At 39.3% G+C, this 14,911-nt stretch overlaps 1 protein-coding gene across 1 annotated transcript in view; it reads right to left on the minus strand.

Moving 5' to 3' along the window:
* arid5b (AT-rich interaction domain 5B) overlaps positions 1-14,911 on the minus strand; it is a 103,242-nt gene that overhangs the window by 15,576 nt on the left and 72,755 nt on the right. Inside the window, exons 6-8 of the mRNA XM_015013274.2 lie at positions 11,793-12,069; positions 4,064-4,116; positions 2,935-3,032 (exon numbers count right to left, since the gene is read on the minus strand). Coding sequence (XP_014868760.2) covers positions 2,935-3,032; positions 4,064-4,116; positions 11,793-12,069 — 428 coding nt within the window. The remainder of the gene's footprint in view (positions 1-2,934; positions 3,033-4,063; positions 4,117-11,792; positions 12,070-14,911) is intronic.

The following is a 14,911-nucleotide window of genomic DNA, read 5'->3' on the forward strand; positions in this document are numbered from 1 at the left end:
CCGCCTTTTTTTCTGCATTTCCTACAACTCCTCTTTACATCTTGCAGCCTGATGAACAAACGCAGCTTTTCCAACCCGTGCGCTATAGGAGTGATTTATAGACTCCAAGTAAGCAGAATAAACTCCGGCTTTTGGCGAAATCTCTTGGACAAACGAACATTTAGCCTAAATAAAACATACAGCAAATTAAACAATGTGCAGCATAGTGCACATTTCTGAAAAAAAAAAAGACACTCCAGCTACTGTTGCCAGAGCTTGCAAAATCACTTACGGCACGCAATCTTGACACAATCTGGAACTGCCTCTCGCTCTCACATGGCACTGCTGGCATCTTCACTGTATTACTGACAGGTGTGTGTGTGTGTGTGTGTGTATGTGTGTGAATAAGTGTGTGTGAGGGCTGGCTGCGCTGGTGCTTGAACCTGCAACAGCGGCATTGATGGGGGGCCGGCCAGCCATCGAGAGGAACGTCCCGCTCCGCTCCCCGAGCCACCGGTTATCTCTCGCGGTAGAAGACGGTGTTTGGCATTTGTTTAACCTTGGGAAAGTGGCGATGTTGGTGTTGTTAACTTTCTGCGTGTGTGGGCGTGTGCGTGTGCAGCATAATACCCGTGCAGCTCCCCCAGGAGCGCATCCATATGCTTACTTTGGTTTGGTAATACCATCTGAGTGATTAAAATGTGGAGGTTCAAAATGCTGCAGTATCTGACTGAATGATTAAACGAATACATTACGGCTCCGTTTCCAGCTCGCAGCTTCTCCGTGCGTGGAGTGCGCGTTTCACTGAAAGCAAAAGCTACTGTATGTTTATCCATGTAGGTCACTTAATAATTCAAAACACTGCTGTTATTTAGAGACGCTTAATCCTCTTTGGTCGGCTCGCGGATCAGAATCACACAAAATTACCGCGTATTCTTTTCTGTGGGGAAACAAAACGGATCAATTAATTTCAAGACAACAACTGAATCTCATCCTCGGTTTTATTATTAGAGCTTAATGAAGAGACACATTCCTTGCAAAACGAATGTGGCTTTCGTCTTTTCAAAATTTAGGCTCAGCGAAGGGTTTAGTACTTAACCCAAAGGTTAGTTTTTCAACAAACAACCTGAAGGACAGCCAGTCGACCTGCTGAACCCATAAATAATAACGCATTTAGAACTGCATGCATTATCAGCTCTCTGACACATTTGAAGCACTGCTCTTCATGGTTTTGAGCGCATTGACTTCCCTTGAACAAAATCAATAGTTGTCTTGTGGTGTTGAATAAAGCTCTGTGAAATCATCCTGGAAGCAAACTGAAAGAGAGTTCACCACCCTTAAGGAAACGCAAACTGTGCAGTGTGGGTACGTGTGGCAATAACATGTTTTTTTTTCATTTTCAAATTAAGTGGAGAACATCACATCACACGGGAGGTTATTTGTACTTGAGATATGCACGGCGCGAACAAAATACAGATCGGTTTCAGTTCCTCAGCTTGAAATGTGAAGATGAAAGATTTTTAAGGTTGTAAATTTATGGAGTGAGTTTGATCTTTTTGTGTTGCAGGTTTCCAAAGTGGATTTTTCAGATGGGTGTGGGTCGGGCATAAATGAGTTTTGGCTTTGGGGATATTTCTCTGTTGTGGTTTATTTGGTTTAACATAGCAAACCGATTAAATAAAGAAGTGAAATAATACTATTTCTCTTCTTTGTCCGCTGGTATCTGAGATTACGATGCGGGAAAGCCTTAAAACAAATAATCTTTTACAGCAGCGGCTAAATCTCAGTGCAGAAAAATCCAAACATTTTCTCAGTAAAAACGTACAGAGAGGAATCTTTGATTCGTCCTCATCGCACAGTTTCTCTCCAGAGTCCTCACTCCTTCCTTATGTTTTCTTCCCTTCATCTTAACCCAAAAGGTTTCAACAGGATCCAGGTCTGAGAACTGAGACGATTCTGGAGAAAAGCAGACTTTGTGTCTGGTGAAACCATCTAAGCCGTATGAGTCAACTAAATGTTACAATCCAGACAATTAAATTAAATTAAATAGTTTGATGAAGGGTGAAGGCTTAGGCCCACCCTGCCGACAAATATTAATCTGTGTGTGTTGTAATATAAACGACATATTCGGAATAGAGTGCTGTCAAACCAAAAACTAACAACAATCCCAACAAAATGGTTACTAGTCAGGCAGATTTTCAGATTCTGTCAAATCTTTCTTTGTACACATTAGTTTAAATCTCAATGTTGGACAATCTTTACATCGATTTATATATTAGAACTTTATCCAAGCAAAAGACCCAACTGAGATTCGCTCTCAGTGTTGGTTGTATCCACCAAATATTTAAAATATTTCAGAATCCTTGATGCAGCCTACCAAAGTGCCGAGAACTTCTGGAGTCAGGCCCAAAGCATCACAGTTCCCCCACTGTACATCACACTAGAGATTACAGTTGTTTTTTTTTTTTCACATATTCAACCAGAAAATGTTTTTTTATTATTATTATTATTCTGGCATCATGCTGAAACAACCAGATGACATGCAGCCTGGTTGTTATGGAGACTTGGAGAGTCCAAGATGCCACTCTTCTCTGCAGTTCTCTAAAGGAGAGCTGTGGAGATATTCTTGCTTCTCTTACCATCCTACTCACTCTGCATGGTGGCAAGATAAATACAGCAACTCATCCAGCCTTGTGACCAGTGGCTAAAAGAAAGAGATGACCTTTGTTTTGCAATATATTTATACACCAAGGAAATCACAGATTACGAATTTATCGTCCCTAAACACAGATCGACATAAAAAGAAAGAAAAAAAAAAGCGGAGAATAAATTATTAAAATACTCGAACTCCACTTATTTGAAAGGGACTGTTAGATTGTCAGACGATGATTTTCACAATGACATATTTAGCAGAGGTGCTAACAAGTGTGGAAAGTGTTGCAACTCCACAACTACCTTTCGTAGTGTCTCCGCGTACACGTGGCGGCGCTCGTGCTGCTGGGGTTTCCGCCCAATTCGTCGTAAACGTGCTTCCACTGCCTGCGCACCGTGATCTGGAGGAAGAGACGAGAGGAAGAAAAAAAAAAAAAAGAAGACATCAGCAGGCGAAGAATTTCACAAGTCTTAAACAAAAAATATTTAGGGAAAAAAAAAAAACATGAACGGCTGACATCATTTCAAGATCTCGGGGAGCTACTCAGCCACATTGTTCCAGTTATTAAATACTCAACACTCACAATAAGCCCAGTTAACAACCTGCTGTCAGTTGTTCTTGCTATAATCCCGTATCCCGCAACAGATGGGAATAACGGGCGGGCTCCGTCATAAAACACCAAAACCCAAGCTGCCGCTGAGCTAACAAAGCCTCAACATGAAACAAGAAATAATCAGAGGCAGATATGATGGTATTAAAAGGATATGAGCGCAGATTATATGAGCCGTATCCTCTTTAGGGCCTGCTCTGGCTATCTGTTTGGACAGCAGCATACAGCCAGCTAATGAAGAAACGAGTGCGAGCAACACGTTTGACGAGCGAACATCAAACAGGTCGCACATGAGCAGTGGCTGAACAAACAGCGGGGCGATCCTGCCAAGTTAACTGCCTCATTCAACCTCGTTTCGGGCCCGCTTTGTTTCTCCCTGCAACACGTGCACGCTGGCGAGCTGCGTGCGCGCCTCTCTCCACTTGATCTCCAACGTGGGAAAAAATGAGCGATTTATCCAATTTCCTTCTGCTCCGCGCAGAACAGAGGAACATGTGTTTTCCACACCGAGGGGGTTTTGAAACAACAGCACCATTTCGGCTAAAAGTGGCTCTGAGCAATACTTTCTTCTCGGGGAAAAATAGCAACTGACCTCACTGGGGTGAAAGGAGGGCAGAGGGAGTGAGTGAGAGAAAAGTAGAGGAGAAGAGGGAGGGAAAGTGGAGGTGCGGGGGTGGAGGGACAGGTAAGGGACGGCGTCAGAGGGAGAGATGTGTCAGAAACGGAACAAAAGAGGGCAAATATCGCAGGCAGGGGAACAGAATGAGAGGAGGAAAACTGGGAGGAGAGGGTAATATGTCGCCACATATGTGAATACTTACCAACTCATATCCTCCAAGTTTCTGAGCAGCTTGAAACATAGTCCAAAGGTTGACTGTGGGAGACAGAAGACAAACAAGGCAGTTAGGAACTCTGGGAAAGCTGAAACAAATGACATCATATACAGTCATTACACCAGGGGGAAGGAAACGACTTTTATGATCCCCGTAGTCAAGAAAAAAGCTATAAAAACACAATGTAAAATCACATCATTACAAATTTGAGCCTTTAATAATTATCAGCGATTACATCCTCGGCCAGGACATTTAATATTTTTTTTAACAGAGGGACAGACAGAGATAACAGGAGAGCGCAGGCCAGGCCTGGTCTGGCTGTCAAGACACACAGAGGTTTTAAACCATTGTGGTTAAAAACTGCTAAAGCTTTCCATCATCTCATTATTATCATTAAAAGTTTGTTTAAAAAAAAACAAAAGCCAATAAAAAGAGCGATGAAAGTTTTCTCTGCTGTGCACTTCTGGAAAGCTGGCTGACAAATCTGTATGGGGAAAAAAAAAAGCTTTGTAATAACTTGCAATAAAAATTCATGTTGTTTCTTTTTGTAGAACGGGTTTGCTAAACTCATTCATGTCAAGTCACAAACGTCCTTAACGGGCCGGTTGTGGCAGAATGCATTGACAAAAAGGTTAAAACGTAAATAAACAGGTGTCTCTGGATTTGATGAGTCCAGTTTTGTCATTAATGGTATTTGGCAGCATACAGATAAAAACTGCTTTGATTTGATTGATAAGATATTTAAGTGCACAACTTTTATGTTGAAGGCTGTATTTTTGTAGCCATATGGAGTCTAGAGGAGATCATAAGATGTTATGGTGGGCCGGATGGTGCAGATAAAAAGAGCACGGTAGTGGCAGTGTCATGGTGAAGAGATGCCACCCATCACTTTTGTTTGGGAAACACCGCAGTGCATTGCAGCATGATGAGTAGCCAATATTTTTGCAAAATAGCAACAAAACCAGACACGCAGACTTTTATAACTGAGTTTTTCATAACTTACTCAACACCTTATATTTAACTTTCTTAATAATGCAACCAAACTAAATACAACTTTGTTAATTTCAGTGTAGACAGTGGCATTTAACTTGGCATCTATACACTCTGCCGCGGCGACGGAGCTAAAAGTGGATGAGGCAACGAGAAAGTTTTGATTTTACTTCCCTCAAACACTCATGAAGCCGTTTTGAGAAGCAGAAAGTCTACAGTAACTGTAAGGCGATAAAAGTAGGAGATAGAAGAAGCAATCAACAAATCGAACATCCCTGCTGACGTTTTGATTGGCCAATAGTTGTGGGAGTTTAATGTATGCAATGGGAGGGCGGGATCTGATCACCAGTCCACTGATTGTTTTGTCTATAAGTATTTCCTTATTTCTGCTGAAGGAGTACAAATGAACACCACATTTTGCTAGAATAAAGAACATGCCTCATCCTGACAAAGACATTTGTTAACTCTCAGCTGCAGCCTGCAGGTAGGAATGAAAAGCCATTAAAAGCATCAAAGACTTTGCAAAATGCTCAAACTTCTGTTTGAACTAATGCAAATTAATTTGCATCGATTTCTCCCACCAAACAAACCCTGACAAGCCACATTATAAATACATGTCTTGTGTAATATTTCTGCCTAAAAATAGCTGGCAGAGAGTCTTTAAATGGCTTTCTCTCTTTCTCTCTTTCTCTCTCTCTCTCTTTTTTTTAAAGGAAATACTTCCCACGAACAAAGAAGCATAAGTTCATTGAGGGACGTTTTGTCCCAATGACATTTGTATTTGCTTTCTGTAACATCATTGTTTAACATTTTTATATGAAGGCCTATAAATAAGAAAAGGGAGGCTTCGCCCAGGGAAAAATCCATCAAAATTCAATCTGTGCGTACACAAAGCCTTGCATTTGTCAAAATGACATTTTCCTATCTCCGCATTTGACAGCATTGATTTTTTTTTCTCTCTCTCTCTCTTTCCCTCCTCTCTGCGACCGTTGTCGGTGCTCGGGTGGAATAACAAAGGGAGCTGGGTAGGTTTTTCTGTTTGAACTGAGCACGCTGGCGCATTGTACTCTCCGACTGTGGAAACAGAAAGATGGTCTATTTAACTCGCTTGTTACGCATCGACTGTAATTACCGCAGCCGCACACAGGACCGGGAGGGGACGGGAACACAAAGGCAATGAGGGAACATGCCTTTTCTTAGATGTCTTGTCATTAGTAATTTCTTTTCTTAATTCCTCTCTGTTTGGCAGGGGCAATTATCACTGAGATAAGGATGACAAAACACGAACACAATGCAGCCTCAGTGACACACCGATGGCACGGCAATTAGACAACAAGGCTGAAAGAGGGAGACAAATTGGAACTGATGTTCACAATCACATGCTGATCTCCAAGCCCAGGAAAAACACACACACACACACACACGCACACACACGCACACGCGCACACACACACACACACACACACACACACACACACACACACACACACACACACACACACACGCACACACACACACGTCAGGACATTCACGCAAACACACACACTAACTGGTTAATCTCATAAAATACACACTAGAACCACAACTGCTTTTGTGTAAATGCTTCAGTTTACAGTGTCTTGTTACCTTTCACCACTTCATCTGCACACATGTGGCCTTAAGGCAGCAGCTGCTCAGCGAAACACAATGAGCGACGATAAGAAAGGCAGAATGACTTAGAAACTGAACTGTCACATTTATATCAGGTTGTTGAAAGCGACGCAGAGTCAACTGTTGTTTTGGAAATGAATTTTAAAGCAGAAACGGACAGGCGATTTCCCAGTTAGGTGTGAGTCGCTTACTGGAATCAAGGAGCAGCAAGGATTAAGCTTAAAATGTCTATCTTGTGAAGGTGCTGAAGTGACAGCTGATTTTTCAGTTCGGTGGAGAGTCGAGTAATTTTGAGTTCCCCCTTCCCAACCTGTTGCTGCACACTGTCGGCTGCTTCACAGATCTTTGTCTTTTCTGGTCAATATTTCTAATTGTGAAAACAGAAAATAGTGGGAAAGCTCCAAACATTATGTCTCCTCTTAAGCAGATGACTGTGTGCTCAACCTACTGCTTAACCAGCTAATATCAGCTTGTTATACTCTCCTAACAATAAAGAGCACAACGGCAAAATAGGCATAACATCTTCCATGTTGCCAGAAAAATAATTCAGACTATTTAAAAAGTGTAAAGATGATATGTTTGCCTTGAGTCAATAAAGATTTTCTTGATTCAATAATCTGCTGAATCGTTCAAGCAAAACCCAGAAAAAAGTAAGACATACAAACTATCCCAAAACTATTCACATCCCTGGCATATTCAGATTTAAAGAAATCTGAAGTAATATTTGAAATTTACCAACATGTTTCTCCTTACTTGAAATAAAAACTGATATTTTTGTCCAGCCAGAATCCTGAATTTAATCCGATTCAAATTTAGTATCTTGTGACAAAAGATAAATAGGAGAAATTTTTAGTGAAAACATGGTCAGCAATTATAAGGCGTCTGCTGTTTATGGCAATAAAAATGTTCATAGAATATTGAGAAGGTTATAAATGATTAGAACAAGTAATATGACGCTATTTATTACCATTAAGTTGTTGTCACTTATGTTACTCTGTAACGAGAGTCAGAGCACAAAGGAATGATGTTCTGTCCAACAAGTCGATGTCCTTTCTACATATACCCAACTTGTTTTATTACTAACGTAACAATAAATAAACGTGGGAGATAAAATTAAATCTGCAATAATCAGTTTGTTGTAATTTTTGAGCTGCAGTGGGAGTAATTGTTGCTTTCTCACTTCTGTTTGAAATATTTTCAGTATTGCCACGATGGTGTGAAGCTGCAGTAATTTTTATTCAAGGTTACATTGTGAAGCCGTGGCCATCGTGGTTTTATCATGGAGCTTTCCCGTTCAGCACTCGCATCTTGGAATCTAAAAAAGCTGCAGTGGAAACATTTTTACTTTTTCTCCCCATCTTTTTTTTTTTTTTTTTTCCTGCCAACTGGCAAGAAAACAGCATTTTAATCTCCAGGAGACAGAAATAATTAGCTGCAGCTGAAAGAGCTGATAATAGAGCTGTTGTTTACTGCCACTTTCAAGAGAAAAATATAAATGAAAAAAACAAAACAAAACAAAACAAAAAAACTCTAGCCTGTATCCAATCCTCCTGTTTCTCTTTTTTTTTCTTCTTCTTCATTTCAGCTTCTAATACTTTAATTTTGTTTTATTTTCCAGGCCAACCGGTCACACATAAGCAACTCTACTCGAGGATGTTTAATGCATACAAACCCAGAAGTGAAATATAAATTTAGCATGAGAGCGAGGCGAGGGAAAACAGGCAGGCGTAGTGTCGAGCCAGCAGTATTCGTATTACAAGGTTTTACAATAAGTTACAAGCAATTTGTGGTGAAACGTAGATTGAAGTGAATTATGTTGGGAACTGCAGGAATAAGACTGTAGCTTTTACTCCGGCTTCAGAGTCAGATTTAAACGGATACGAGGGTAATTCTGGTGGAATCATTTAACCATCTGTTGCTTTGTTAAACTCCAAGAAAACTTCATGAAAAAAAGATTAATGCTCAAAAACGACTAAAATAGGAGAATTTCAGTTTCCATTACATGAAAGAGACCCCTTTGATCCCTCAGTGCATTTGTTGAAAGAGAAAAAATATGAAACTGGCAGCTGATTATATCTGAGAGTTTGCATTAATTGTGATGTGCCCCCCCCAACCCCTTACATGTGCTGATGTGTGCTCGCTGCCAAGGACGAAGTTTAAACAGCATGATTTTACCGTTTAATGAGGGCTCTTGCTTATGATGTGTCTACTTTTGAGATTCAAAGCATGTGCTGTATGTAAAACAGTTGGCGAGCGAGCGGACCTCGACTTTATTCCGAGCTCAAACAGAGAAATGCCAGCTGAAAGTAAAGAGCGTGTAATTCTCCGACGTCTTCATCTCTCCATCTCCACTGAAACCGCCATGACCTGTTTGAGCTACAACACGTTGGCAGCTACAATGACAGGGCTGTCAAAATACTGTGGCGGTGTTAGCTAAGACCAACATGTAACAGTTTAGAGTAACGAGTGACGCAACGCTGCAGTGATGAAACAATTCGATACAGAATTGAATCTATAACCGTTTGCAGGTATTTTAATGTATATGTCTGAGAAAACATTAAGTCAACACTCAAAGACAGTAACTGACATTTAAAAATATATTCGAACAAGATGGCATGTAAATTGTTGCCATGACAACCACAGCTACGATCCTTTTGTTGTTCCCACAGAGTCAGAAAGCTTGGGTTTAACATGTTGGACTTTAGCACCAGTGGTGTTGCTAAGCTAGTTGGCAATTTATAAAATGTGACAAAAATCCCACAAGTTAGAAACCAAAAGTTTCTAAGATTAGTACATCTTAGCTAAATTCATACAGTAGTTGACATTCTTGCTGACGCTAACTTATTGAAGGCATAAAATGTTACTAAGTAATGCATTTTTAAAATCTAATCTAACACAGCAGTGTGTATCCCTCCTATTCCCCCCTGACAACCACAACAAACATTTTCCATTTATTGGAAACAAATACTTCATGGTTACACCTCAGCTTGTTAGCAAGTTTAACTTTAGCATTAGCATTGCTGGCAAATGAACTTAGACATAAAATGTTCTTGAAAGAGCAATTTAAAAACCTTTAATATCCATTTTAACATGGTGCCTTGGAAGGTTTCCATGACAGCCACGGATAGGAAGTGCTGTTCATTGGCAGCAAGAACCTCAAGGTTACCGAGCTGAGCTTGCTAGCAAGTTTGACGTTAGCATTAGCACCGACACTGAACTATTTAAATCTTTCTCCAATACAGAAACGTCCTCTACCACAAGTAACAGTTTTACAGCTTTTAGTAAGATGATTTATTCAATCATACAACAAACCATATAAGCATAAAGACTTAATTACACAGATGAATGAGAACAGCAGTGCACTGAATCAATGGCTTCTAATCAAAATGTCAAATCTGTAATCAAAATAAGTCTGTAAATATTAGCATTTAGCCACTATTAAACACCATGCTTTCAAACAAATATGTGCAACTGAAATTGAAAAAATTTTCATTACTAAAATTTAACACCTTTAACAATGCAATAAACACCTACTGAATGTATTTGTAGTTCAGAGGTGATTATTGCATGGCGTTCTGCTCTCTCTAGAGTAACCCAGTTATCCTACAACAAGCTGATATTAGCTGAATAATTAGTCAGACGTTAACTGCATTACATTAATGATAGAAGAATATTGCAAGAGGCGAAATATTTCCAAATAGCCAAACTTGTCTTTCTAACAAGTACAGTAAAAGTTTTGCCATTTTCTTGCAGTCAGAAAATAAACTCTAGTCAATCTGTGTCTTTTTAAAAAAATAACTTTTAAGAAAACGTAATAGACTGTAGAACTGGTACGACAGAAAATTTGATGAGTTTTGATGTAACTTTTAAAAACCTCGCTTACCTTGATACAGGTAAATAATTCTCGCCTAGTCAATATACATCACTCTCCCTTTTCCACCTCTGATTAATTTACAGGAGCCGTTCCATCCTGAATAGTTAAATCCTGCACGGTTCCCTTAGCATCACCGCTAATGTGCATTCCTTCCTTGAATAAAAGACTCAGAACGCAGCAGAGAGAGGGAGAAAAAAAAAACAATCTGGGATGAGAGGTGGCATTCTCAAGTGCCTTTCCTCAAGATCAAACACCTTAAACAAACACGTTTTTTTTTTTTCTTTCCTCCAGTTTCAAGAGACCAGAAAGAGCACGCTCTTTATGATGTTTACGTGCAGGTTTTCTCCTCTCTGCCCCTCTGCACTTCAAGTGCAAGCTAAGCATCCGACCTATATTAGAGATCTTTCATCTCGGCCAGACGTGTTTCCCATACATGTGATGTTCTCCTAACGCCGCTTTAAGGGCGTTCTTGGTCTTCACAGGAAAACCTTTTGACAAGAGTGAGGAGATGTTCTGTCTTACATGAAAGCAGGGTAAAATGTGTCCTGACAGAAAGCCTCCTGAGTTTTTTTTTCTCTCTCTTTTCTTTACAAGTTGTTGTATGCACTGTTTCTCCTCTAAGACTTTTATTCCCTCAGTTTATAATTGAGACAAAGGGATTATTTTCTTTATCCCCAACAGTCATGGATTCTTCTTACTTTTGCCATAAACGTCTGCAGTCATTGGATTCTTCTTTATTTACTCTCTTAAAGCTCTAAACCTCTGTGCAGGATAAAAACTAAATGGTTATTTTTCTACTGTGTGTGTGTGTGTGTGTGTGTATGGAGGACAGTTTTAAGTAATATGTGTTTGGAGAAGTTGATTAAAATTAAACGTCTGCCTTGTTTCACTCTCATACTCAAACTGGAATGAAAAACTAAATTATTTGACATTCTTACTCTAAATTGTGAGATATTCTCTAACTCTCTAATGTGTTTTCTGCTACTTTTATTCTCGTGTCTGACGTACAGTTGTTTCTCTGACTGTTTCTAACCCTCTCTCAGCTCGCTAACCTTCCCCGCCGGCAATGTTACGACCTAAATTTTCAAAATACCCTGTAAAAACCTACCCGCACATTACTTTACCTCTTCTTCTACAGTAAAGAGTGCTCCTTTGTTTAAACGCTGCCAGAGAGGGAATAAGAGAGTAAGTTGCGCTACTCACTCTGTTTGAAGCCGAGGAAGGGGATCCTCTCTATGGGCGTGTCTCGTTCTTTCATGTACTTGTAGAGCTCTACCAAGAAAGCCTGCTCCTCCGCGCGGCTCTCCTCTGAAGTTTCCTCATCTTTCCTCTCTTCCTTTTTCTCACTCCTCTCCTCCTTGTCCTTCTCCTTTCCTCTCTCCTTCTCCTCGAGTGAGGACTTCTTACTGAGCCCGGCGGGCCTCTGTTTGCCCGGCGTGGTTAGTTTTCCGTTGGGTACTGTTTTGCAGCCGGGCTTGACCTGCACGGACAGAGCACAAGGAGTGTGCGGATGCGATTAAAGGGAAACCGAAACCACAATGAGAGGGTTATTTAAATGAGGTCAGACAGCTGTACGCGAGATGTGCTGGGATCAAAGCAGAAACAAATATTCTTTGTGGCCACATAGCTCATGTTCTCGTCACTGAAAAGCCAACGATGAGTTGGACTAATATCAATTTTTAACTCTGAAAGGTCGCAGGGATGCATGGACAAATCGGCCCGATTTTTAGCTTGGCTGGATTCAAACTTCCGAACTTTTTTCAGAGCAGTAAATGCACCATGTGCTCCTCCAGTCACTGGACCTCCAAGGACATGTAGCTTTTTGAAGTTATCCAGTCATCGTCATTTTGTAACCTATGAAAATAGATAAATAATGTGGCCTTTTAAGCCACCATGCAGTATCCAAACTAAACACTGAGAGCTGCCTTTCACCCAGATTTAGATATGTTTTATGTTGACATTTTTGCACCTTTCACTTTTTAAATTCAATGTCACTTTAATTTACACAACTTTTTTATGTTTAGTTAATCATAAATTAGCTTGAGATAATCAGGTCTACTTATACAATGGCGTATTGGGGCCATATTAAGATCAAATAGAAATAAAAAATTACAAGAGTAACATCATTTGAGAACAAAGGTGAAATAATACGAGAATAAAGTCATAACATTACGAGTATAGTTGTAATATTAATTATTAGGAGATTAGTCGTAATATTTTGACTTTACTCTCATAATATTATAACTTTATTCCCACATTTTTATGACTTTATTCTAGTAATTACATTTTTTTACTTTCTTATTGTGTCTCTAATACTCTGTCATACTTTTAAAAAAAAATCAGAATTGGCTAAAATTATTATTTGCTGCTCAGAACTTTAATAAAATCATAAACTGATCACAAAACTCTGATCGGTGCATCTCTTCCAGCAAGTATCTGGAAGACTAAGATGTTCGGTTGAAACTGAAAAACATATAAATATCTTTTTGATTTTTTTTTCTGCTATACTTGTGCAATGATCTCACTTGTTTTAAACAAAATCTGCTCTTCAGTCTAGCAATTGTTGCTGTATTTACAAAACTGCTTCCTTCTAATGGAAACTCATAAAATAAGATACACATCTTGTTCCTCTGCAGGATCATGTTGTGCTTGTTTTAAAGACTATTATGTGTTTCAGGGAAGGAGAAAGGACAGGAGAGAAAGGAGTGCTGTTCTGTAACAGATGCTATCAAATCTAATAAAACAATGAAAAAAAAAGTTGTTCTAAAGGCTGTTTTGCAGATGAGATAACAAAAAACTGAAAATAGCAAATACATAAAAACAAAAAACATAAACAAAATCAGCAATCTATCTGTTCAAACATGAAAATACTAAACATTCCCAGGCTACAAATCATCTCTTGCACTCCTCTCATGACAGATTATGTCATTCCTTTTTGTGTAACAAGTGGCCTTCGGAGTCACATGTTTCCCTGCGTGCGCTGGTGGTTGTTACAGCGCGCTGCACCGCTGCTGCGTAGGTCACAGCGGGTTGTTTGGGGAAAACTGAAACGTGGTGGCCTCGTTCTGCAGCCCGAGATAAAAAAACCCCCCCGACCACCTGGAAAACAGTATGCTGGCAACAACGAGGTAAGCCTTTAAGCCAGAGCCAGAGGACAAACATTGCTGCATAATACTAATACTAATAATAATAGCCATAATGGTGTACATAATCATGTTGATAAACATTTATGAGTTCTTCCCATCTAGGCCAAATATGTGCACGATGAACCTTTATATAATCCCTTGCAATTGTGTTGAGTCATTCCTTGTTTTATTATATTTTGCTTCCAAGAATCCAGACTTTGTGTAATATTAATTAACAGATTTCTTAAGGACAAAGATGTTGTTTTGCTAATTTTCGGTCTGGTGAATGACCAACGGGGATTTTAAAGCATGTCAGTCATTCAGGTATAAAAAAAAGCTCTTAAACTCGGAGGGGATAAATTAGCGTTGTGTCATGACATGACAGGAAATTTAAGTTTATTACACTGGGTTACAAAAAAAAAGTTTTTTGGAAGTTGTCTATTTTTTTTTTCCAATTGAATTAGGACTATTTTGTACCATTGAATCCAAAAATGACATCCATTTTTCTCAATCAGGTCAGGCTTTTATTCTAATTTGATTTAGAGAAATCTGATCCTCTGACTAAATCGATGACATTTTTGTGACATTATCACTTAATTTCTGTTAATATTTCTCATCCAAAAAAAGTTTTAGGAGAAAAAAAAATGTTTTCTGCCAGAGTGGATTAATTAAATGTTACAAACTTTCTGTAAACTGAGTAATAAACAATGATAAGGGTAAGTACATGTAATTTGAACATTACGTCTTCGTTGTGTAAAATTCTCCATCTCTTTTCTGTCCTGATTGAGTCTCTCCTCCTGATCATCACTCATTGATCCCAGATTATCAGGAAACAGATCCAGATGTGAGAACAAGTCATGCACTTTGATGCTCATGTTGCATTCATAGCTCAGAAAGTTGACCTGATGGAGCAAAACCAATGTGATTTCTGGATTCAGCACATCAAAATGACCCTAAAAGAGTTGAAGAACCTCAGACAGTTTTTCGGCTTCTTATCAGTAATATTTTATTGCTAGCAGTCCAACACAAAGAGAAGCAGGTCGAAGTTTGAACAGAATAATGCATCTCTCAGGTCTTGTGTCAAAACGTTGATTAATTTTACACTTAAGTTGAATTAAACATATTTTCACAGTAACATGCAAAGACTAGAAATAAAGATAACTTTGTGCTGCATCCTCTTTTTTGTTCGGTTTTTGT

The sequence above is a fragment of the Poecilia mexicana genome, unplaced genomic scaffold (genome assembly GCF_051168715.1).
Source record: "Poecilia mexicana isolate PSO_F unplaced genomic scaffold, ASM5116871v1 scaffold_15, whole genome shotgun sequence".
Taxonomy (NCBI): Eukaryota; Metazoa; Chordata; class Actinopteri; order Cyprinodontiformes; family Poeciliidae; genus Poecilia; species Poecilia mexicana.